Source organism: Lepidochelys olivacea (assembly GCF_965140295.1).
Source record: "Lepidochelys olivacea isolate rLepOli2 genome assembly, chromosome: 1".
In the NCBI taxonomy this organism is placed as follows: domain Eukaryota; kingdom Metazoa; phylum Chordata; order Testudines; family Cheloniidae; genus Lepidochelys; species Lepidochelys olivacea.
Window position 1 is genome coordinate 12,616,481 of NC_140411.1, and position 23,426 is coordinate 12,639,906.

The window sequence follows — 23,426 nt, forward strand, 5'->3', positions numbered from 1 at the left end:
AAGCTCCTCTGCTCCACAGCACACGACACACATGCTGATGTAACACCCCAACCGCTCCTTTAACCTCCCTGTGGAACAAACATCCGTGCAGTCCGGAGAGCTGAGCCAGGGTAGCTGCCTTGTACATGGAGGGATGTGTCACATCTTGTAGGCACATTCCCCTACCAGCTGAAAGCAAGATGAGCTCAAATCTTGCCACTTTCAGCATAAAGTGTATAATCATTTCCCTGCTTAGCCATCCCCCTCAAGACCAGTATCTAGAGAAAGGTACCTGCCCGGAAGCTGCTGCCATAGACGCCGACTCAGTGGGTGCTCCGGGGCTGGAGCACTCACGGGGAAAAATTGGTAGGTGCTCTGTACCCACCAGCTGCTCCCTGCCCCACCCCACCCTAGCTCACCTCCACCTCCTCCCCTGAGCGCACCGCGTCCCCACTTCTCCTCCCAGGGCTTGCTGCCATGAAACAGCTGTCTGGGCCCCCCCGCCCCATTACTGCACAGTTGGCTCAGCTGAAGGCGGAGCTTGGGGCAGAACTGGGGAGGGCGAGGGAACTGGAGCAAGAGGCAGAGCTGACCTGGGGGTGGAGAGGGAATGAGGGCAGAGCTGGGCTGTGAGCGGAGTAGAGGACAGAGTGCGACTGGGTAGTGCTCCTACCCTGCCCCCTGTGGGGCTGGCTCAGGCCCCACTACACGCCCTCCCCCCCCCCGAAATGTTCCTCCATGCCCCCCTGGGGGGCATGCCCCACAGTTTGAGGACCACTGGTCTAGATGATACTTAGTCCTGCCATGAGTGCAGGGCGCTGGATTAGATGACCTCTCAAGGTCCCTTCCAGTCCTATGATTCCGTCAGTCTATGAATTTCACTTTGGCAGCGGAAGGCCAGGTAATGTGGTGGAGAGGCTGCTGGTCTGGTACTTGGAAGGACTTGGTTCATGTGCCAGCTCTGCCCATGACCTTGGCCAACTCACTTTACCTCTGCTTCTCTTCTAACCCTTTGTCTGGTGGTCTATTTGGAGCGTAAGCTCTTCAGGCCAGGACAGTCTCTCATCATATCTTTGGCAACTGCATCATAATGGGGGCTCCAGACACTTCTGTGACACGTAATAACAACCAGTTAGTAAAGCAGTCGAAGTCCATTCTGACTGAATCTTGCTGTTCTAGGTATAGCATTTGGCATCTTGGTACCGATGGGTAAAAGTGGATGGATGACATCTATCCATTGCACTGAACCTTAAAAATAGAGGCAGATATTGAGCCACAGTTGCCCTTAATTCCTTGAACTGAACTGGGCCATGGAGATACCTGGTCTATACAGCACTGTAATTACACAGGCAGGAGTAGAACCAAACAGAGTTGCAATTCAGTGTGGTGAAAGAGGGTTACGCTGTGCTTGTAGTCCATTTTAAAACCCCACTTCTGTCTCTATTTCCATCTGAATGCGTCTCCGCAGGAGCCATAGATTTTAGAGCTTCCTGAGGATTAAACCCACCTCTGTGTTAAGACCACCTTTTGTTAGTCCCTTAAGTGACTGCACAAAAAACAGGCTTTACGTTCCATGTTTAATGTGATACAATGGCTGCATTGTCAATTACAGCAGAAAATTCCATTACAAACAGAATGGCATTCAGTGTTGATGTAGACGTTTGCATTGCATTCTGGGTGGATCCATGGGGGTCTCCATTCTCTCCAAATCTGTGGTCATTCAGTTCCCAAAACCACTCACGTAACTCACGCCAAACCAGATAAATCAACAAACTCATCTTTCCCACCCCGATGGTTCGGAGCGACGAGGTCTTAGAGCAAATGACCAACGGCACAAGGACTGTGTTTATCTACGCAACTGCAGGAAACTAGTAAAAAAATAATAATTTTCAAAAGGGTGAATAATGACTTCATTTTTCCCTGCTTGCAGCATCTTAATGAATTATGCCGAAGATGAAGAAATATAGTTACCTTAATATGACATAGCTTTGCTAAGCTAGCAGACTCCCCATGCCAGTTGGCTGGATGGTTTAAATGTTTAATCACTCGTCTTTCACAAGTGGAACTCTGGTTTGAATCCAGCCCTAGAAAGCAAGCCTGATTAATGTCTGCAAAGGTCCTGCCATTAAAATTACAAAGAACTGGTAGTTTCAGGCACCCGTAGACACTTGTCCGCATCTCAGCAGCACTCCAGTGCATAGTTGGCACCAAGCGTATGGTTGTTTGGTTAAAGGTGATCCAGAGATGTAATGAAGGAGGAGGCTTAGAAGCTTCAGGGTTCAGATCATTTTTTCCCATGCCAGTATAATAATTTCATTTTCATAGGTCAAATGTTGGACATCTTCCCAATTTGCTCTGAGAGAAAAGCCATTTGGGGCTGTAAATTGCCACTTGGGCTCCAGTCTCCTTATTTATTGCCGTCTTCAGCAATAACATGCTCACAAATGTCATGTTGTTTTATAAAAAGAGGATTTTCACGGTGAAGACTTTCAAATATTAAGTACCAAATGAAAAACCATACCCTGGCTTCCCATTCCAATGGCTTTCACTGGTTTTCCTTACGGCGGCCCACATGTCCCCCTCTGAAGGAGGAGAAAACAAGACAGCCTTCACCCCTTAAATCTGAACAACTGGGAGCGCCACTATGGGCCTCCCTCTGATGATCTGTGGAGCTGCAGAGGTTTGGAGGTGGCACTTCAGGGTCTGGAGCTGGAGAGCAATGGTTGGACGGGCAAGCTCCCCTTTGCAGCTGAGGACGTCTCCCCTCTATGCTCACAGCCCAGCTGGGAGAGAGGGTAGAATGATAAGGTCCTGGCAGCTAAAGCCAATAGGACTGTGCAGCAAGGGGAACAAGAATAATACTTAGCAATTATCCTCCACAGATCTCAAAGCACTTTGCAAAGGAACGTCATTAGTCCCATTTTACAGATGAGGAAACTGAGACTCAGAAGAGTTAAATGACTTGCCCAAGCTCACACACTGAGCTCTCACGATTCCCAGTCTCCCTAATCCCAAGACCTCGCGGTGAAGTGAGGGTCAGAGACCCATCAGGGGTACACCAGGGTCCACATTGTTCTGTGTGGATTTCTCAGCAGATTCACTGGTGTAACTGGCACAAAATCCTCCCTCCTCACAAGCAAGGAGAACCTGTGTCTTTATGTGATACCTGCTACCTTACTGCATTTGGGGTGCTTGTTTTATGCTTCCGCGGGAGGGTAGCATGTGGTTGAAGGGATGCTAATTCCCAGTGTGGCTAATGTTTAAACAAGGTCTTACTCCAGCATCCTCCTGCAAGGAAGTCCCAATGCTAAATCTGCGATGTGCCCAGATCAGTGTCCATTTGCTGACACTAGAAGGCAGGATTATGATAACAGGGCAGGATCCAGCAGAAAGAGAGCTTGAGTTGCGAGGATGACAACTCTTCATGAAAAACAAATAGTTTGGGCCAGATTCTCATCCCCGTGCTCATGTCAAGTAGCACCATGGATAGCCACAGAGTAGCCACATTATGTGAGGGAGCATTTTACTCCTACTTTGTGCCAGTGTAAACAACTCCACAAGGTTTAAAGCAATGGCCGTTCAAGCCCCTTCGTCTTTGCAGGCAGTGATAACAGCAACGGTGACTCTCTTCCTTCCATTTTCATCAGCTTTACTTGGTGTTGTTCAGTGGAGTTACTCCAGATTTACACCAGTGTAAGAGACAGCAGAATCAGGCCTTTAGCATTTACAGATCACCTTACGAGCAACAGGTCCCTTCCCTACCGCTGCTCCCATTGGCTCCAATGGACATGCCTTGCATAGACTAGCAAGACTCAGCCAGTGATTCCCCACCAAGCCCCTCAGTCCATCAGAGATGAGATTTGTTAATCTTACAGAATCATAGAATTTCAGGCCTAGAAGGGACCTCAAGAGGTCATCGAGTCCAGTCCCCTGCACTCATGGCAGGACTAAGTATTATCTAGTCCAGTGGTTCTCAAACTGTGGGTTGGGACCCCAAAGTGGGTCATCACCTCATTTTAATGGGGTCGCCAGGGCTGACTTGGACTTGCTGGGGCCCAGGGCCAAAGCCCAAGCCCAAGCCCCATCACCTGAGGCTGAAGCCTGAGGGTTTCAGCCCTGCCTGTTGGGACTCAAGTTACAGGCCCCTCTGCCCGGAGCTGAAGCCCTTGGGCTTCAGCTTTGTTCCCCACCCCGCATCAGATCAATAAAGCTCAGGCTTCGGTCCCCCCTCCTGGGATCATGTAGTAATATTTATTGTCAGAAGGGGGTTGCAGTGCAATGAAGTTTGAGAACCCCTGATCTAGACCATGCCTGACAGGTGTTTGTCTAACCTGTTCTTAAAAATCTCCAAGAATCTCCAATCTTCCACTCGTCTTACAAACCCCAGGCATTTTGGGCATGGAGGGGGGTTTGTTCACTGTTGGATCCTGAGGGGAGGTGGTGGTAGCTATTTATTTACTATGGATGGAGCGGCCTGCTATTCGTGCCATGGGACAATGATTCCAGGTGGTTCGCTTTACCTATTGTCCGGATGCCCAGTAGAGGGTGTGCTAGGTAGAATACATTTTTCAGTCCATGTTGAAAGGATAATGTAATAAATAAGCAATGTCACAGCCCTGCAGGGCAGATAAGTACTGGCAGCCCCACCTTACTGCTGGGAAGACCAGAGGCAGGAGGAAGCCAAGGCACCTGTGGAAGCCAACACAGAAAGGGGCTATGTCTGCTCCAGGTAACACACTCAAGGAGCTGAGAAGCTTCAAGAAGAGCTGTAGTGGTCAGGTTACCTCCCAGAGCCTCACACGAGGCTTCCTTGTTGCAGATGATAGAAATGAAACAAAAGAATTAAAGTGGCACTCGCACCTGTTCCCCATCATAGAGGCCTGGACTCGATGACCCAGGAGGCCACTTCCAGTCCTATGTCCTTCAACCATCTTCTTAATCAGATCATGTGGTTTTTTGAGAATGATCCTTTGGGGCCGCATAAAGGCCTGTACCATCCCTGCATGCCACCTTGATTTACCCAGATTGGGCAGCAATGGGTTCACTTTAACAGCCTGTGGGAAGGAGAAGCCACCACACACTAACAAAATGGCATGGCCCCTTTTAATGGAGGCTCAGGACAGGAGCAATCACAATACACAGTCATGAGGGCTTCACCTAAGGGCCCTGGTTCAGAGCTCTCACACTAAACGTCCACCAAACAAAGTCTCTGAGTTGGATCAGGCTGGTCTCTGGGAGCCGGAGAGAGAACCCACCACCCACTTCTACTGCCCTCTCTCTCTCGCTCAGCTGCCTCTTTAAATAGCCCAGCCGTAGGGCAGGGCGGGGCCTCCTTCGTTCCACACCAGGCTGTCGTGGTGGTAAGCTCCAGCCTGTCCCTAAAGGGGCAGTGCGCTCCTTCACCAGCCCATTGATGATCCCAGTGAAGTCAATGGCAGTTTTGTTACTGATTTCCCTGGGAGCAGGTTAGAGCTCCTTGTGCTGGGAACAGCACACAGAAGTTGGACCTTTTTAGTCATCCTGTGGTAGCTTGTGAGATGAGTGTCTGACTCCATCAAAGGCCTTTGCCGCTCTCCCAAGATGAAACTCTATCCGCTACAAGATGGAAAAAGTTCTTCAAAACACAGTGCTCACTGACTGCATCATAGAATCATAGAATCATAGAATATCAGGGTTGGAAGGGACCTCAGGAGGTCATCTAGTCCAACCCCCTGCTCAAAGCAGGACCAATCCCCAACTAAATCATCCCAGCCAGGGCTTTGTCAAGCCTGACCTTAAAAACTTCTAAGGAAGGAGATTCTACCACCTCCCTAGGTAACGCATTCCAGTGTTTCACCACCCTCCTAGTGAAAAAGTTTTTCCTAATATCCAACCTAAACCTCCCCCACTGCAACTTGAGACCATTACTCCTTGTCCTGTCCTCATCTACCACTGAGAATAGTCTAGAACCATCCTCTCTGGAACCACCTCTCAGGGGTAGTTGAAAGCAGCTATCAAATCCCCCCTCATTCTTCTCTTCTGCAGACTAAACAATCCCAGTTCCCTCAGCCTCTCCTCATAAGTCATGTGTTCCAGACCCCTAATCATTTTTGTTGCCCTTCGCTGGACTCTCTCCAGTTTATCCACATCCTTCTTGTAGTGTGAGGCCCAAAACTGGACACAGTACTCCAGATGAGGCCTCACCAATGTCGAATAGAGGGGGACGATCACGTCACTCGATCTGCTCGCTATGCCCCTACTTATACATCCCAAAATGCCATTGGCCTTCTTGGCAACAAGGGCACACTGCTGACTCATATCCAGCTTCTCGTCCACTGTCACCCCTAGGTCCTTTTCCGCAGAACTCCTGCCTAGCCATTCAGTCCCTAGTCTGTAGCTGTGCATTGGGTTCTTCCGTCCTAAGTGCAGGACCCTGCACTTATCCTTATTGAACCTCATCAGATTTCTTTTGGCCCAATCCTCCAATTTGTCTAGGTCCCTCTGTATCCTATCCCTGCCCTCCAGCGTATCTACCACTCCTCCCAGTTTAGTATCATCTGCAAATTTGCTGAGAGTGCAATCCACACCATCCTCCAGATAATTTATGAAGATATTGAACAAAACCGGCCCCAGGACCGACCCCTGGAGCACTCCACTTGACACCGGCTGCCAACTAGACATGGAGCCATTGATCACTACCCGTTGAGCCCGACAATCTAGCCAACTTTCTACCCACCTTATAGTGCATTCATCCAACCCATACTTCTTTAACTTGCTGACAAGAATACTGTGGGAGACTGTGTCAAAAGCTTTGCTAAAGTCAAGAAACAATACATCCACTGCTTTCCCTTCATCCACAGAACCAGTAATCTCATCATAGAAGGTGATTAGATTAGTCAGGCATGACCTTCCCTTGGTGAATCCATGCTGACTGTTCCTGATCACTTTCCTCTCATGTAAGTGCTTCAGGATTGATTCTTTGAGGACCTGAATGGCAAGCCTGGGGAGAGCACTGTTTTCTGATTCTGACCAATGCACTGTGCTGGATGGAAACCTCTTTCAGACCTTGAGAACTGCCACCAATGTGATCCCATGTATCCCCATGTTTTAGACGTCCTACGTACACACAGGCCATCCCAGATCTCAGTCATGCCTGTGCTTGTCCCTGTGCCCTTCAATGAATAATAATTAACCATAGGGGAAAAACAAAGACAGCATAACCACAGTCTATTTCAGACCCTGGCTTCCTGGATAGATCTCTGATTAGAAACCAATTCTGGAGTTAGACTGTAGGCAATGGCTAATCAAAGTCATTTAGACATTGTTGCTGCTTTCTAGGGGAGGAAGGCTGATCTTGTGGTTCAAGCCCAGCCCTACAAGTGAAGAGCCCTGTGTTCTAATCCCAGTTCTACCAGAGGCTTTCTGCGTGACCTCACACAAATAACAGCCTTGGTCCCCCATCTCTAAATTAGGGGAGTTACAAATCCTAATTCCTTAGCGTTGGTAAAGTGGTTTTGATCTTCAAATAGAAGGCACTAGAGAACTGCAGAGTAAACAATGGCCTCCCTAGACCCAGATAAAGCTGTCAGGAAAATACCTCTACATATTCAGTGCTGACTAGCCCCTGCAAGGTACATAACAATAGCCTATGAGGTCTGAAACGGAAATATCAAAAGAGGGGAAGCTCTCCCTGCTGTTTCCCATGTCCATGACAGACAATACAGCAAGCAGAAATCAGCACTGACATTGAAGACGATCCTGTACTATGTGAATGTTCAGATCAACGTGTCTGGTCAATACTTGCTATTCTAGCCATTCAGGGTGCGTCTACACAGCAAGCGGCTGCGAGTCTGAGCTTGGGTCAACAGACTTAGGCTACGGTGTTAAAAATAGCTGTGTGGACATTTGGGCTGGGGCTGGAGATCAGACTCTAAAGCCCACGCCTCTCCCTAGGCTTCCAAGCCAAAACATCTACAGCTGGTTTTAGCACCATAGAGCAAATCTGTCCACCCAGGCTCTGAGACTCACTCGCTGAGTGGGTGCTTCTGTCAGCATAGCTAACGTCATTCAGGGACATGATGTTATGACACCGGTTGAGCTATTGCTGTTGGCATACATTGTATCTACCCCCGGCGGATCTGTCTCTAGAACTATACCCATAAAGCTGGATCCGCAGAGCCCATGTAGCGTAATCACAGCCTGTGTTGGGAAAGACTGCCTAATTCAGTAAGGGATGTTCTCAGTGACAAACCATTCAAATACGGGGGTGGAAAAGAGCCTTCTCTAAGCTTAACCTGGTCGTCAGTCACAGATATGATGCTCATATTTCTAATAAGGAAAGAATCTGATTTGCTTTTTTCCTCTCTGTCTAGTGCAGACCTGAGTTCTACGTGCTGCTTTCTTAGGTTGCTGGAGGTCATACATTCATCAGGTCTACAGCTGATGCAATTTGGCATGATTCATTGACTTCACCAGAGCTGAAGATCTGGCCCTCAGTATTGCCTCTCTTTCAGGGGCAACAATCTCTTGATCTAAGCTGAACCTACAAAGCAAATAATCCTCTTCATTTCATCCCCTAAATCGTCATCTGCAGTTAAATGTGAACCTAGCTTTCGCCTGTGAAATATGAGCAGATCCCAAAAAGCTCAGTGTTGCTGACCGAGCTGTGGTGGGCAGGCCTAGTGGTTGAAGTGAGAGTTCGGCCTCCCAGTTTGTGTTCAGGAAATAAGCCAAGGGTCAGTACCAGAGCAACAGGAGCCAAATGCCAGAGCTGGGGGTTAAACCAGTCATAAGGCAGAGGTGGAGCCAGGGATCACTACTGGCGTGACAGAAGCCAAATGCCAGAAGCAGAGGGTCAAGTACAGTCATAAGCCAGAGGCAGAGACAGGGATCAAAGCTAGCAGTCTGAGGCTGGAGGGGAGCAGGGGCTGGAGGGACTGGAACAAGGGCAATCACAGGTAAAGGCATGGTACGCATCAAGCAGCCACTGATCTGGTGTGGACGCCCGGCTTATAAGCAGGACTGCTAAACCAGCAGCCAGTCAGGGGCTGGGCCATTCTGTCAATTCCAAGGCAGTGCAGCAAGCAGGGGAGTTAGTGGAAACAGGCCAGCAGCTGGTCCTGGCTGGTCTGGTCCCTGACACTAGGTAAATCTGTAGTAAAGCTTTTGATACTATCTCACATGACCGTCTCATAAACAAACTAGGGAAATATAACCTAGATGAACCTACTATAAGATGAGTGCATAACTGGTTGAAAAAGCATTCCCACAGAGTAGTTATCAACGGTTCACAGTCTAGCTGGAAGGGCATATTGAGTGGGGTCCTGCAGGTATTGCTCCTGGGCCCATTTCTATTCAGTATCTTCATAAATGATTTGGATAATGGCACAGGGAATACACTTATAAAGTTTGCGGATGATACCAAGATAGGAGGGGTTGCAAGCATTTTAAAGGATAGGATTATAATTCAAACTGGACAAACTGGACAAACGGTCTGAAATAAACAGGATGAAATTCAGGAAGGACAAATGCAAAGTACTCCACTTAGGAAGGACCAATCAATTGCGCAAATACAAAATGGGAAACAACTGCCTAGGAAGGAGCACTGCAGAGAAGGATCTGGGGATGATAGTGGATCACAAACTAAATATGAGTCAACAATATAACACTGTTGCAAAAAAAAGTGAACAACGTTCTGGGATGTATTAGCCGGAGAGTTGTAAGCAAGGCACAAGAAGCAATTCTTTAATTCTACTCAGCACTGATAAGGCCTCAACTGGAGTATTGTGCTCAGTTCTGGGCACCACATTTCAGGAAAGATGGGGACAAATCGGAGAAAGTCCAGAGAAGAACAGCAAAAATGATTAAAGGTCTAGAAAACATGACCTACGAGGAAAGACTGAATAATTGGGTTTGTTTAGGCTGGAGAAGAGAAGACTGAGGTGGCACATGATAACAGTCTTCAAGTAGGTAAAAGATTGTTATGAAGAGGAGGGAAATAAATTGTTCTCCTTAACCACTGAGGACAGGATAAGAAGCAATGGGCTTAAATTGCAGTAAGGGAGACTTAGGTTAGGCAATAGAAAAATCTTCCTAACTGTCAGGGTGGTTAAGCACCCGGACAAATTGCCTAGGGAGGCTGTGGAATCTCCATCACTGGATGTTTTTAAGAACAGGTTAGACAAATGCCTGTCAAGGAGGGTCTAGATAATACTTAGTTTTGCCTCAGTACAGGGGACTGAGTTTATGACCTATCGAAGTCCCTTCCAGTCCTACATTTCTGCGAGTCAGACCCTAAACATTTTGTAGCGTCAGGATCCAGCTAATGCTGGGGCAGCAATCCAACAATCCTACATAATGGACCAGATCTTCAGCTAGTGTAAATGGCATTGCTCCATTGATTTCAACGGATCTTCATCAGTTTACATCAGCTCAGGCTATGACCCAAAGCATGTACAATGCAGTGCATCCATTTCCAATGCTGCTTCTGTATTCAGCGAGTTCTGGACTGGGCCAGCCAAATGAAAGAGACTGTCTAAGAATGTGCATTTATTGGTCAGCTTGTCAGTCACTGTAGCAAGTGCTGAGTTGACAGTGGCATTGTTGGACTGAAAGTCCTTAGACACGGCCAGGCAGTTAGGGGAGAGGCCTGTTGGGCAGGTTCCCAAGCCCACATGTGTGCGTAGCTGTTATTGAAACATAATGTTATGGCTATAAAAAGAGTCAACCTACTCAGGGTGAGCTATGTTTTCATTTTACTTCTGTCGGGGCATATTAAATGATCAAGGATAAAATTTACTGAAGGTCCACATCACCCACACATACACGCACAACCCCTTGATTCTGGTTCCTCCAAACACGAGCAAGGGGATTGGCTGGGACACGTGAAATTCTATATTACACTCCCAGCCCCTCCTGTATCAGATTGCGGAGAAGTCTCGTGCTCACTCGCAGGTAAGTAGGCCTGAGTCTCCTCTCACGCCGGGGTCACGTTGGTGTGACCCTGTGGGGTTACCCCAGGGTGAGGGAGAGGATAACTGGACTCATTAAACCCATCATCCACACAAAGGGCACCAAAAGAACAGACTTTTTTCTTGCTCTTGCAAAGGGATTAGACCTATCAGAATACAAGGGAGCTCCTGACTTGGGCGGGGGAGCCCTTCTTAGCCAACAGGTCCATAAATTCTACATGGAGATCAGCTCTTCCCTCTTCCACTCATGTGGCTGAAAATGTTTCACTGGGCAGCTGTTCCCCCCCTCACCCATGTCCAAAATATCCCACGGGATTACCCCACCTCCACCCCCAATTTCTGAAATAGAATGTAGTAATAATCTCTTACATTTTTCTTGTCCCTGTTCATCCTGAAGTGCTTTACAATCTATTGTAGCTACAAGGTTCATTTTCCCCACCACATGCAGCCACTTCTGGGGAGAATCACAGCAGCCTTTAAACAGTGGGCAGCTACCCCACACTAATGTGTAGCTGAGGGACTGAAGAAAAATACTGTATCCAATGGAAAAGAGATGGGGAATTTTAGGTAAGCAGGCTATTAGAATTTAGCTGGGGTTCATACTCTTGTGAAAAGTGCTATGGAATCTCTAAGGACCATAAAATTAATATTTCATCTGAAATCAATGGAGTTCAGCGGCAGTACGCTGGGGCAAACCCAGAGTAACTGTGAACCAGATCCTGCTCCCGTTAAAATCAATGGACACATTTCAACTGACTGCACTGGATCGGGCCTTATATTCATGTATATTTCAATATTCACAAAGAATCCATCCTCCTCTGGGCCTTTTCAGGCTTTTGTGTCAATCCTTGTTATGCCCATAGATTGTAGATTCATGTAGATTTCAGATTAGGGTACAAATGAGCAGGGGTTTAGTTGCCATAGGCTTTGATCAGGGTCATGCCCCTCACCAGCTAACCTTGTTCTGCGTGTGTGTTAATCAGCATCAGTGTTTCAAGCACAGTTGTAAATAAAAAGTAAAAAACGACACCTGGTATAGAAAGTCCAGGAGCTGATCTGGCAGCCCTGTGTTTATGAAGGGCTTTGAAGGAAGAGTATAGAAAAAGCTGTGAAGGGGACTTGTTAAAACAGGCGGGGTTCTTGGCCTGTTGCATCTTAGCCACTCTTGTATCAGTGCTGACTTCTACACGTGCACCAAGTCCTGGTGCTAAACAGCACCATTGGGCTTCTAGGGGGTTGTAGCTACTGCACATACATGGAAATAATTTCCCTTTGCACTTGTACACAGCACGTCTCATTTGAGGATCTCAAAGCACGTTAATGAGGCCTCATGACCTGCTCCCCACCAGACATGGAGGCGTTAGTGTAAAGTGAAATCTTCTTAACTGGAGCACTCCTTGGACAGCCCCATTAAAGGGTCATTCCCAGCTGATGGCCTAACCCGGTATCCAAGGCAGTCATTGGGAGTTTTGTTGTTGACTTTAATGGAAGCTGGATCAGGTCTAATGGAAAGCGGTCTCTAAAAAAACATGTCAAGATGACTTCAAGGCTCACTGGTCAAATAATTGTTCCTGGATTCTCCAGTGACACTGATGTTTCCCTCTACATTAGCAAAGTGCATGCGACCACAATCACATTCTTGTTGAGTTCATGGTCTCAATGATATCCCAGGGCAGTGGGTTCCACAGGTTAATTGTGCATTGTGTCAAACAGTACATCCTTTTATCAGATTTATCATCCTTTTATCATCCTTTTATCAAAAAACTGGGTGCCTCCTTGTTTTTGTGGATTGAGGAAGGATAAATCCATGTTCCTCATTGACCTCCGCTAGACCAGACATCAGGAGCAGCGGAAGCACCCTAAAAGGGGGGAGGCACAGGCATCCGAACCGTGGCCCCGCCCCGCTGTGCCATGCCCCCAAGGCCCCGCCCCCACACCACCCCTTCCCCCCAAGCACCTGCCCTCCCGCTACCCATTCCCCCAAGACCCTGCCCTTGCACTGCCCATTTTCCCCAAGCCCCCGCCCTCACACCACTCCTTCATGCAAGACCCCACCCCCGCACTACCTCTTCCTCCCAAGACCCTGTCCCCCACTCACCACCCCCTCCCCCTGTCACTCGGCCTTACGGCGGGTAAAAAGTGACAGAGTCATGGCCCCTGGCTCCCCCTGGTCTGGTGCCCCTGCCAGCATTACAGTAGCATTTAGAAGCCCCAGCTCTAGGCGCGCTGTACAAACACACCGTACCGGACAGTCCCTGCCCGGCAGACCTTACAATGTAACTAGACCAGACAAAGGGAAACAGAGGGGAAGTAACTTACTCAGGGTCAGGTTACTGCAGGTCTGTGACAGAGTCGACAATACAACCTGCTAACTCCCAATCTAGTTGTCACTGGACCACTCTGCCTCTCTGATTTCATACACCTCTTTCACATCAGCTTTTATTTCTCTCCTTGGTATTCTGAACTGCCCTAACCATTACTGCCTCTCCCCCCCGGGGGGACTCTTTCCATGTCTTTTATTGCTTTTCACTGGACCATATCTAGGTTTGCTACGCGTTCCATTAAAGACTTGTGCCAGCACAGATTACAATTCTTGCACCAGGCCATAGTTAACTACAGTGGTGTGAGCAATACTTCGATGACAATGCGCGTGGACATGTGATCTTGTCAGTTCTGATAGTTTGGCCTGGATCTGGACCAACCGGAAGACGACTAAAGAAACCCAGAGCACTGCAGGAAGCAACGCTAGAGTTTCATTAGTTGGTCCGTTCCTCCTTGAGTCAACACTGAAGCAATATCCTGGCAGGGTGTTGGGGGCACTGTGTTTCTGGGGAGGTGTCACCCTTCAAAGGAGGACTAAAACTGTGATCATGACCACATGAGGTCATTATAAATCTCGTGGCACTTTCTGGAACAACACGGATACAAATCCTGGTGGCCTGCGCTAACTTCATAGAATCACAGAAGATCAGGGTTGGAAGGGACCTCAGGAGGTCATCTAGCCCAACCCCCTGCTCAAAGCAGGACCAATCCCCAACTAAAACTTCTCTGCAGGTAACTGCATTCTGCTCAGCTGCCGGTCCTCATTTCTAATGAATAAGTTACTCTGCACCTCTTGCCTTAAACGGCTGTGAACTGTTTGTGATGTATTGATAAATAATTACCATGCTTGAACCCTGTTTCAGTAATGAGTGCTCACCATCTGGAATGCCTTCCGTCAACCTGCGGTGTCTATCATGGGGCTTTGGTTGGCTTAATTAGTCTCTCGGGATTTTTCACACCCTGAGCCACATAGCTAGGTCAACCTACATTTGAGGTGTAGCCCAGGCTAAGGGCACATCTACACTTGGAGCCAGAGGTGTAAATTCCAGCTTTGAAGCTAGTTCTGACTGATTTATGACCTCAGAGGCAGGCTACCCCAAGTAGGTACCCCTCTGAAATCCTAGCTACCTCCACAGGGCAGCCAGCCCCTCCCACCTCTGCAGTGACTCTGTAGTGCATAGGAAATTGCACCCACTTGGCCTGAGTCCCAGGCCAGCACCCTAACACCTGGCCCATCCCTCCCGTTCTGTACACATCCCCAGGTTATTTGTGCAAACTCTGAGGGGTTTCATTTCCCACTACAAACCTCCATTCCAGTCAATCTAATATTTCCCAGTTTGGAGAAATCTACAAATGCCAGCTCAAGGAGCCACAGACATGCTCCCTCTGATTGAGCACGCGCACTAAAAACGGGTCTCTGCAAGATCAGTTTCCACCAGGATCTTTATAGAGTCGCTAGCTACTAACCGTATGTATTTGACTGATTTTGTTATTATTGGGTTTGTGCTAGCGTGGAGTTTACATTATATAAGGGGGTGCAATGCTTTGGGCTGGGCTCTTGAGTCATCACACTAACAGCCAGACCCACCACCCTTACACTGAGTAATACCTCACTTTTCATGCCATCCCATTGTTCTAGATCATCCCAGCTAGATCCATGCACTGATCCTCCTTCCTTCACGAGGAATTGATCTAGCTAAGGTGCTTATATGGCCCCCAACACTGCAGTATCTGAGCCCGTCTCAATCTTCAGTGTATTTATCCTCCCACCAGCACCCCTGTGAGGCAGGGCAATGTTGTTCTCTACATTGTACAGATAAGGAACTAAGAGGCTAAGTGACACAATCTGTGGCAGGTCAGGGACTTGATGCCTGGTCACCTGGATCCCAGACTAGTGCCTTAACCACTGGACCATCCCTCCTCTCAGAAGAGGGGCTCAGGGACTCAATGCACTGTACTCACACTCAGAGACCTCTCTGTGCTGTCTGCGATCCTTACTGGAGAGGAGATGGAGTCAGGGTGGGCCTGGGAGCAGGGGGTGGGCCAGGGACAGGATTCGCAGAGGATGTGCTCTGTCCACATTCCAACCCCACGGATCTACACTCTGAAGTTAATAAACTGCCAGGTTTGCTCTGGATAATCACCGGTAGCAAAGCTCCAGTAGTGCCAAATTGGTGGGGTGGAGGTCAGGAGGGGACAAAGCTGCTGCAGAGGTACAAGGCTTCATGCAGATCCCAGGGACAGCTTCTCCGCAGGGGAGCAAATCTCTACTACCCCAAAAGAGGATGATTCAGGGAAATCTCAGCTAGGAAATTCCCATGTAGGCTTCCTCCCAAGCAATCCCCTCCGACTGCTTTTCCCCCGGGAAGGAACAATCTAAGCCACCGATTTCACTGGGATAAGGGTGGCAGAATCCGGACCTACACGAGTGAATCCACAGCACACATAGCCACAGTAAGGTCTGGCACACACAGGGTGTCTATACGCTCAGACTAAAATCTACCAGCCTCTGCTGCCACTGAATCACTTTTGAAGCCCTTGGCTAGAACAACATCGAACCCTTTGGAACTTGCTCGCTGCCCGACAGCTGAAAGCAGACAAGTTAACAGGTGCAGGAGCTGGAGTAGCCGCTGTCTAGCTGTGTAAAAGAGAGACCTCTTCTGGTCGAAGAGGGGAGAGTTATGTCTACAGTCAGCCCTGCTTTCTTTTAGCTCACCAGCTAAAGGCTCCTACTTCTACCTTTTAAGATCCCCAGCTAGCATCACCCCTCCATCTTCCCAGCCCTGTTAAATCATTGCTCCCTGGGACAGCCCTCAGCTGAGTTAGCACTGATCTCAGAGATGTAGTTTTGAATTGCCATGTGCCTTGCAAAATCAGCTGTAAAGCATGTGTGAAGTGGCTCAGCTGATTTGAGCAACATCTACTCACACAACTCAGATCAGGATTAAGCCCTAACACTTTTATGTGCTGGGGAATAGGAAGACGAAGAAGCAGATGACGCCATAAACTTTGGCCACAACACTCTATTGTTTCAATATGATAAACTGCATTACCAATAGTTTACCAGTTTCCAAATCGCATGTTGGGATGTTATTGCATCTGGTGAATAAAAACCTGTGAATGAAATAATCTCCTGACTCCCTAGCCAGAAACATCCCCTACCAGCAATATCGCCTGTCTCACTGAAACTCAGAGGTAAAGCGAGGAGCTGCTGGGGTTGGAGGATAGGGCTTTCCCATGTCAGTGGACCAGATGCCAAAGAAGGAACTCCTGCATCATGGCCAGCAGAAAGATGTCCATGCTTATGTCCCACTGCAAAACAACCTCCCTGATAGGTTTATGAAGGCACAAAATAGGCTTGCTGTATAGCATGAGCAGAGAGGAAAGGTGAAGAGAGCAGACTAGAAAAAGAAGCCAACCATGCCCTTGTTCTTAAATCAGGTTGTTAGTAGTGAAGGACAGCCAGGCAATTGACCAGGCTGAGATATATACTTCCAGTCAGAACTATTGCTCCGAAAAAATATCTTCTTTGGGGGAGCTGGTGGGAACAGGAAGTTCTGCAAAGTAAGTAACAGAATCGTATATGTGCCTGGTACCATTGTTTCTAAAGGATATTCCCCAGTCAGTGGAAATCTGCAGCTCCTACCTGCCACTGAGAAGCAAGAACAAGGTAGGGATTGCCAGACTGGATCAGTTCCGAGTTCTAGCTAGACCAGATCCTGCCTCTGACAATGGCCAGCACCTTATGCGTCGGAGGAAGGTGCAAGAAACCCCACAGTGAGCAGATGTGGGAGAACCTGCCTCCCGTGAAAATCTCATCCTAATCCCTAATAGGTAGGGAATGTCTTAAACCCTGAAGCATGGGGCTTCAAATACCTTCCCAATCCCTTTGGTTAGTATCAACTATCACAATACTAGGAATTGGTTCTGTTAGTGATACTTTTGCCTTCTGATTAGCTCTCTCAGAAAGTGGAACGATTCTCAGTTATCTGGGCTTGCCTTGGAAAACTTTTCTTACAGCCTTGTCTGCCATGAGAGGAAGACCCAGGCATGGAGGATATTCAGCATAAGCAGCGAGGGTGAGCATGAGGCTATTGCTAGGGGAGATATCAGAAACGCTTGCAGGTGGACCAGAAGCATGTGGGTTCTCAAAACAAGACTGTCTAGAAAAGGAGCATCCATAGCTCACTGCACTTAAAGAGAGCCTGCACTGTACTCACTTCGGACGGGAGGGAGAGAGAAGAAATTATAAACAAAAGCTTTACTGGTAACAACTCCCTTAGAAGCTAGGCAGAAGAGCATGCATCCACACTAGTTTTCAATGCAAATACTTCTATCTGTTTATTAACAAACCTTTCAACTTTGTTAGCACTTCTGTTATAATCACTGATGCCTGCATGCAAGGCACTTTATGGTCAAATATGAAGCCAATACCCTAAAGACAGGATCTCTAAGCATTTTAGAGACTGTAATGACTTATACCTCAAACACTGAACACCACAGTGTTATTGGCCCCATTTTACATATGGGGAAACAGAGGGGTTAAGAGACTTGCCCAAGGCCACATACAGCAAGCCTGTGGCAGTGCTGGGAACAGAGGTCAGATCTCCTGCATTCTAGGAATGCAATCTAATCAGAAGAGCATCTTTTTTTCTCTGTAGCTGAAAGGACAAGCCTCCCAGCGTCAATCCATTGGAACACCGGGCTCTGCGTTCCTTACTACAGACTTGCCACAAGCAGGGCTGCTGAAGCATTGCTCGTTTCTCTTTGGAACACCACTGGAGCAAAAAGCAGATTGCTCAAAAATCATAACTCCCCGCACCTGAGAGTCTCTTCTGGGGCAAGAGGTTCACTGACATGTTACTGACACTGCATTCTGTCACCTGAGTACGGATGTCTGGTTAGTACAATCCGGAGCATCAATCAGTAGCTTGCGCTCTTTAAGGCAAAGCTGTCTCTAGCAACTGAGCTGTTCACAACCTCGTGACTCAGGTTCAGTTCTCGGCTACACCAGTGGAAAGCAGTAATAGAGCCAGTGAAGAGAATTTACACAGGTGGGACCCAGGTTAGAATCTGACCCTATGTTTTCATACCTGGTACCCACTGCTGTCAGCATAAGGGAGACCACATGCTAGCGATACATGCATCTCTGCACTTATTCCTGCCAAATGCAGCCTTTCCTAATTATCATTAATTATCCATTATGATCGTTCCTTCCAGACACAGAATCTCTTGAGGAAAAATTCCCCAGCAGACAACTGCACAGTCCTGGTCCCCATCATTCAATTCCTTCCCTCCCCTACTTCTCATCCTTAATCATTCCTTTATATCTTATTTTTTAATCGCTCTTTACTTACGAGCTCTGGCTTCAATCTCAGAGGCAATAAAAAGCAGCAAAAATCCCAGGAAAAAGGAAAGCTCTCTGATTTCAGGAATCATTCTTCCTTTCAAGGGGAGGAGGGGGGGAAAAACCAAAACCCCAAACACTTTCTTTGCAGAGTGCTTAAAAAGGACTCAATATCCAAAAAGCTACTTAAGAGAAGGCAGCAAGCAGCCACAGAGTCAGCATATGAGACACACGCACGACACAGCTAATTCCTTCTTTACACAGAGCTCCCGCCAGCAGTTTGTTTTAGTCTCATCAAAGGCGCCTCCTTTGGGGGAAAGCGAGGAACTCTGTTAGTTGTTATTTAAAAAGAAAAAAAAACAGCACTTTTTATTTTTTTTATTCCCCCCCCCCTTTTTTTTTAAGTTTTGTAAAATTCCTCTGCTTCTTGGCTGCACTAGGGGAGGGGCTTCAGTGAGGAGGATTTGGAAAGAGTGGAAACATATTAACCCCTCCCTGTCTGCAGCCTTCCCAGGAATATTCTCTCCCCCCGCCCCCCCCAACCCCGTCACGGTGAATAACATTCCTTGGATTTTTTCCCCCACCCTGCAGTTTTCTCCCTTCCCCCCAAATACCTTATCCCTTCTGTAGAAAAAAAAACCATACTGAGGGATTCTTACAACACATCAAAGGCTGTATCGTCAGTTTCACATCTGATATGTCCCCAGTCGGGGAAACATATCCTGCTCCCAGGGTATGTCTTCACTGCACTTTACCCAAGTCCAGGCAGCCAGGTGAGCCAACCCTGGGTGTGAATGTCCACCCTGCTAAGCCAAGCTCAGGTCATACCCATGTAGCTGCGTCCAAGCTGGCGCTGCATTAACCTGGGTCAGGTGCTAGGATTTCTGAGGCGTAGCCCATGGTTCTTAGTGCTGTATAGAGCTGTGCCGTGTTTTGTGGGAGAACTTGTCTGTCTTTCCCAGGCCCTTGTGCGGAAGTGTTCTTAGCCTGCCAACACAGCAAACTAAAGTACTTGTGGCTCAAAGATTCAAAGCCAGAAGGGACCATTAACACTATCTAGTCTGATGTTCAAAGCCAGACAGGACCATTCTGGCTATCTAGTCTATCCTAGGCCATAATTTTACCCACTAGCTCCTGTATCGAGCCCAAAGATTCAGGTTGAGCTAGAGCATATTGTTATGATGGAGGTTGGGCAATCACAATAAGCGCTGACTTCCCCTCTGCCCGGTGGGTGCCTGCCCCGCCCTGCCCCTGGCCCCGCCCCTGCACCGCCTCTTCTCCACCTCCTCCCCTGAGCATGTCGCATCCCTGCTCCTCCCCCTCCCTCCCAGAGAGTCCTAAGCACCACCAAACAGCTGTTAGGCGGCGGGGGGCGGGAAGGGCTGGGAGGAGCAGGGATGTAGCGCACTTGGGGGGGGGAGGAGGCAAGGAGAGGGGAGCTTGGCTGCTGGTGGGTGCGGAGCACCTGCTAATTTTTCCCAGTGGGTGCTCCAGCCCTGGAGCGCCCACGGTGTTGGCACCTATGGCAATCACACCACCACCTTGTTGGAACTGCTGAGCAGGATAGCTGCCTTCCATTCATGCTAAATGCGGGAGCAATTAAATGCCTGTGTGTTTAGTGATAGCTGAAACAATGCAAAACCACTGCCCATGGACTAGACCACATGTAAACCAGGGCAATGGCTGAGCCATGCAGTCCAAGTGTTTTTCTGGGAGTCTGTTAACAAATGATAGGATGGAGGATTGATTTAATTACAACTGTGTGATTGTGCATGTGAGAGAGAAGCAGCAGAAATCCAAGAGGACAGCCAGAACAAGCATAGGAAATGGGGTCTAAGAAAAAGCCTAGAGACAGAGAGAACTTTTTGGGTGGAGTGCTGGCTGAAAGAGGCTTGGAACTGTGAGCAAAAAAACTGTCTCCTGCTGTTTGATTCCTATTGTGCTCAGGGAAACAAAACTTTGTACATTCTTTGTAAATATTCAGGATTTCATCAAAGAAATACCTGACTCCATCATCAGTTTCTCCACTTCACTGAAATAACCTGCAAGACTCCTAATATTGGCTAAACACTCAGGTCAAAAGAGGTAATATCTTTTAGAAAGACATCCAGTCATGCTTTAAACACTTCAGGTGATGGAAGTGATTGTACGAAAATACACCATATCTCTAGGTAAGTTGTTCCAATGGTTAATTACCTTTGCTTAAAATAATGCTCCTTATTTCTAGTCTGATTTTGTCTAGCTTCAGCTTATAGAATCATAGAATCATAGAATATCAGGGTTGGAAGGGACCTCAGGAGATCATCTAGTCCAGTGGTTCTCAAAGCCGGTCCGCCGCTTGTTCAGGGAAAGCCCCTGGCACACCAGACCGGTTTGTTTACCTGCCACGTCCGCAGGTTCGGCCGATCGCGGCTCCCACTGGCCACGGTTTGCTGCTTCAGGCCAATGGGGGCTGTGGGAAGGGCGGCCAGCACGTCCCTTGACCTTTGCCGCTTCCCGCAGCCCCAACTGGCCTGGAGCGGTGAACTGCGGCCAGTGGGAGCCGCGATCGGCAGAACCTGCCGACGTGGCAGGTAAAGAAACGGGTCTGGCGCGCCAGGGGCTTTCCCTGAACAAGCGGCAGACCAGCTTTGAGAACCACTGATCTAGTCCAACCCCCTGCTCAAAGCAGGACCAATCCCCAACTAAATCATCCCTGCCAGGGCTTTGTCAAGCCTGATCTTAAAAACTTCAAAGGAAGGAGATTCCACCACCTCCCTAGGTAATGCATTGGATCTTCTTATGCGTTTGTCTGCTAGATTAAGGAGCCCTTAAAGCATTTTTGTAGGTCTTTTCTGAACCCTCTCCAATTTTTCAATAGCCTTTCTGAAGTACAGACACCAGAAATCCAGTATTACATTAATAATCTTATTAATGCCATATACTAAGGTAATACCACCTCCTTAACCTTACTCAATATTCTCTTGCTTATATATCCAAAGATAGCAAGATAGCATTCGCCATCTTCAAAACACCATTGCACTGGGAGTTCATGTTCAGTTGGTTATTCACCATGAACCCTATGTCTTTTTCAGAGTCCCTCATCCTGTAAGTTTGACCTACATTCTTTGTTCATATATATAGGCTTTGCAATTGACTGTATAAAAACATATATTGTTCAAGTGAGCCTAGCTTACCAATGATCCAGATCGCTCTGTATAACTGAACTGTCATTATTATTTACCGCTCCACCAATTTTTGTGTCATCTGCAAGCTTTCCCAGAAATGATTTGATATTTCTTCCAGATCGTTGACAAAGCTATTGAATAGCTTTGGGTCAAGAAAAGATCCACTAGAGACACCCTCTGCCTTATCCTCTGAACTGTTTTCCTGAAGACGGCAGCACTGACGTTTGAAAACATCTCTAATGTGTGTCTGCTGACAAGGTTATGAAAATACGTATCTTAGAGAGAAGAGAACTGATCATATACAAAGTCTGAGACAATGCAGTTATTCTGGTTCTCCACTGCAACGGTAGCCCCTGATGTCAAGGGATACTGACCCTGGCCATGTGACAAAGGTATAACCTGATGTCAGGTGACAGAGGCAGGAAATAAAAGTCAGTCTGGCATCAAGCACAGGTGTTATTCCAGGGTGTGGAGATGGTTGGGTGCTGAACTGAATTAAAGTTAGTTTATGTTAGTTTAGGGGTTGCGGGAAGTAAAACCTGCAGCTGGATGTGAGATGCTGATGTGACTTCTGAGGACTCTGAAGTCCATTGGGCTGCAAAGAGTAACCATGGCAGGGGTGACGGACTCTTCCCACACGTGGGGAGGCTACGAGGTCCCACACCCTCCGTGGCTCCATCCCTGTCCCTCCGCTTCCCCCCGAGGCCCCACCCCCTAGCCAAGCCAGAGCCAGTCTGGGGAGCTCGGGCCCCTCCGCCTGCTCAGGGTGCAGGGACCCGAGAGCAGCCCCCAGCCTGTGTCCCCGCCCCCTGGACCTCCCGCCCAGGCAAGTTAGAGGGTCTGCAGCTCCCCACAGCTGCCCAGGCTCCCCGGGCTGCTTTTACCGAGGCCAGGCTCCAGCTTCCCCTGGCCCCTGACAAAAAATGGATGGGAGAATCATGGACCTTTCAAAAGTGGGAGAGCCATGGCCCTCGGCCGCCCCCCCTCTCCCTGTTCCAGTGCCCCTACACCATGGGATGCTCATTCAAATGCTGGCAGTTGGGCAACGACTGTTAGAAGAGAGAGCTGAGACTTGCCGGATAGAGATGGGTTGTTCCAGGACCTGGCTGAAGGTGCCAGGAATGGACTCTCAAGACACCAGAGACTAGTTTCATTGGGGACTGTGTGGGTCCAGGTTACTGAGAAGGAGGCAGAAAGACCAAGTCTGGAGGATGTAGGACCCAGCAGCTTTTGAGAACGATGTCTGAACTGGGATCTGTAATAAGACTTCACTGTGCTTGGGAGGATAAAGAGAGCACCTCTAGAGGAACATTCATGGGTTTACTTGTAATTAATAAAGACAGAATTTGTTAACTAAATCTGGATTGGAGCTAGGGTTGCCGAACCTCCAGGATTGTCCTGGAGTCCCCAGAATTAAAGTTTATGTCACGTGACGAAACCTCCAGGAATAAGTCCAACCAAAACTGACAACTCTAAGTGGAGCTGTGGTGACTGGGATTTCCTGCAGTGGCCTTTGAAAAGCACTCACCATATTTATCAGTGACCACCCGGTTCCTGTGACGAGCCGGGCAGAGTGAGGGGTGACATGACAGAAATTTTATAAGTGCAAAGCTCAGAGATGGCAGCAATTATCCACGCTCAGGGCGTAGGATGAGTTTTCTA

At 48.1% G+C, this 23,426-nt stretch overlaps 1 protein-coding gene across 1 annotated transcript in view; it reads right to left on the minus strand.

Annotated features, from left to right (window-relative positions):
* Positions 1-18,689, minus strand: part of CHRDL2 (chordin like 2) — a gene marked incomplete at its 5' end in the record, with an annotated part of 61,749 nt that extends 43,060 nt beyond the window's left edge. Inside the window, one exon of the mRNA XM_084613997.1 lies at positions 18,608-18,689. Within this exon, the coding sequence (XP_084470123.1) occupies positions 18,608-18,689 (82 nt within the window). The remainder of the gene's footprint in view (positions 1-18,607) is intronic.
* Positions 18,690-23,426: the final 4,737 nt, after the last annotated feature.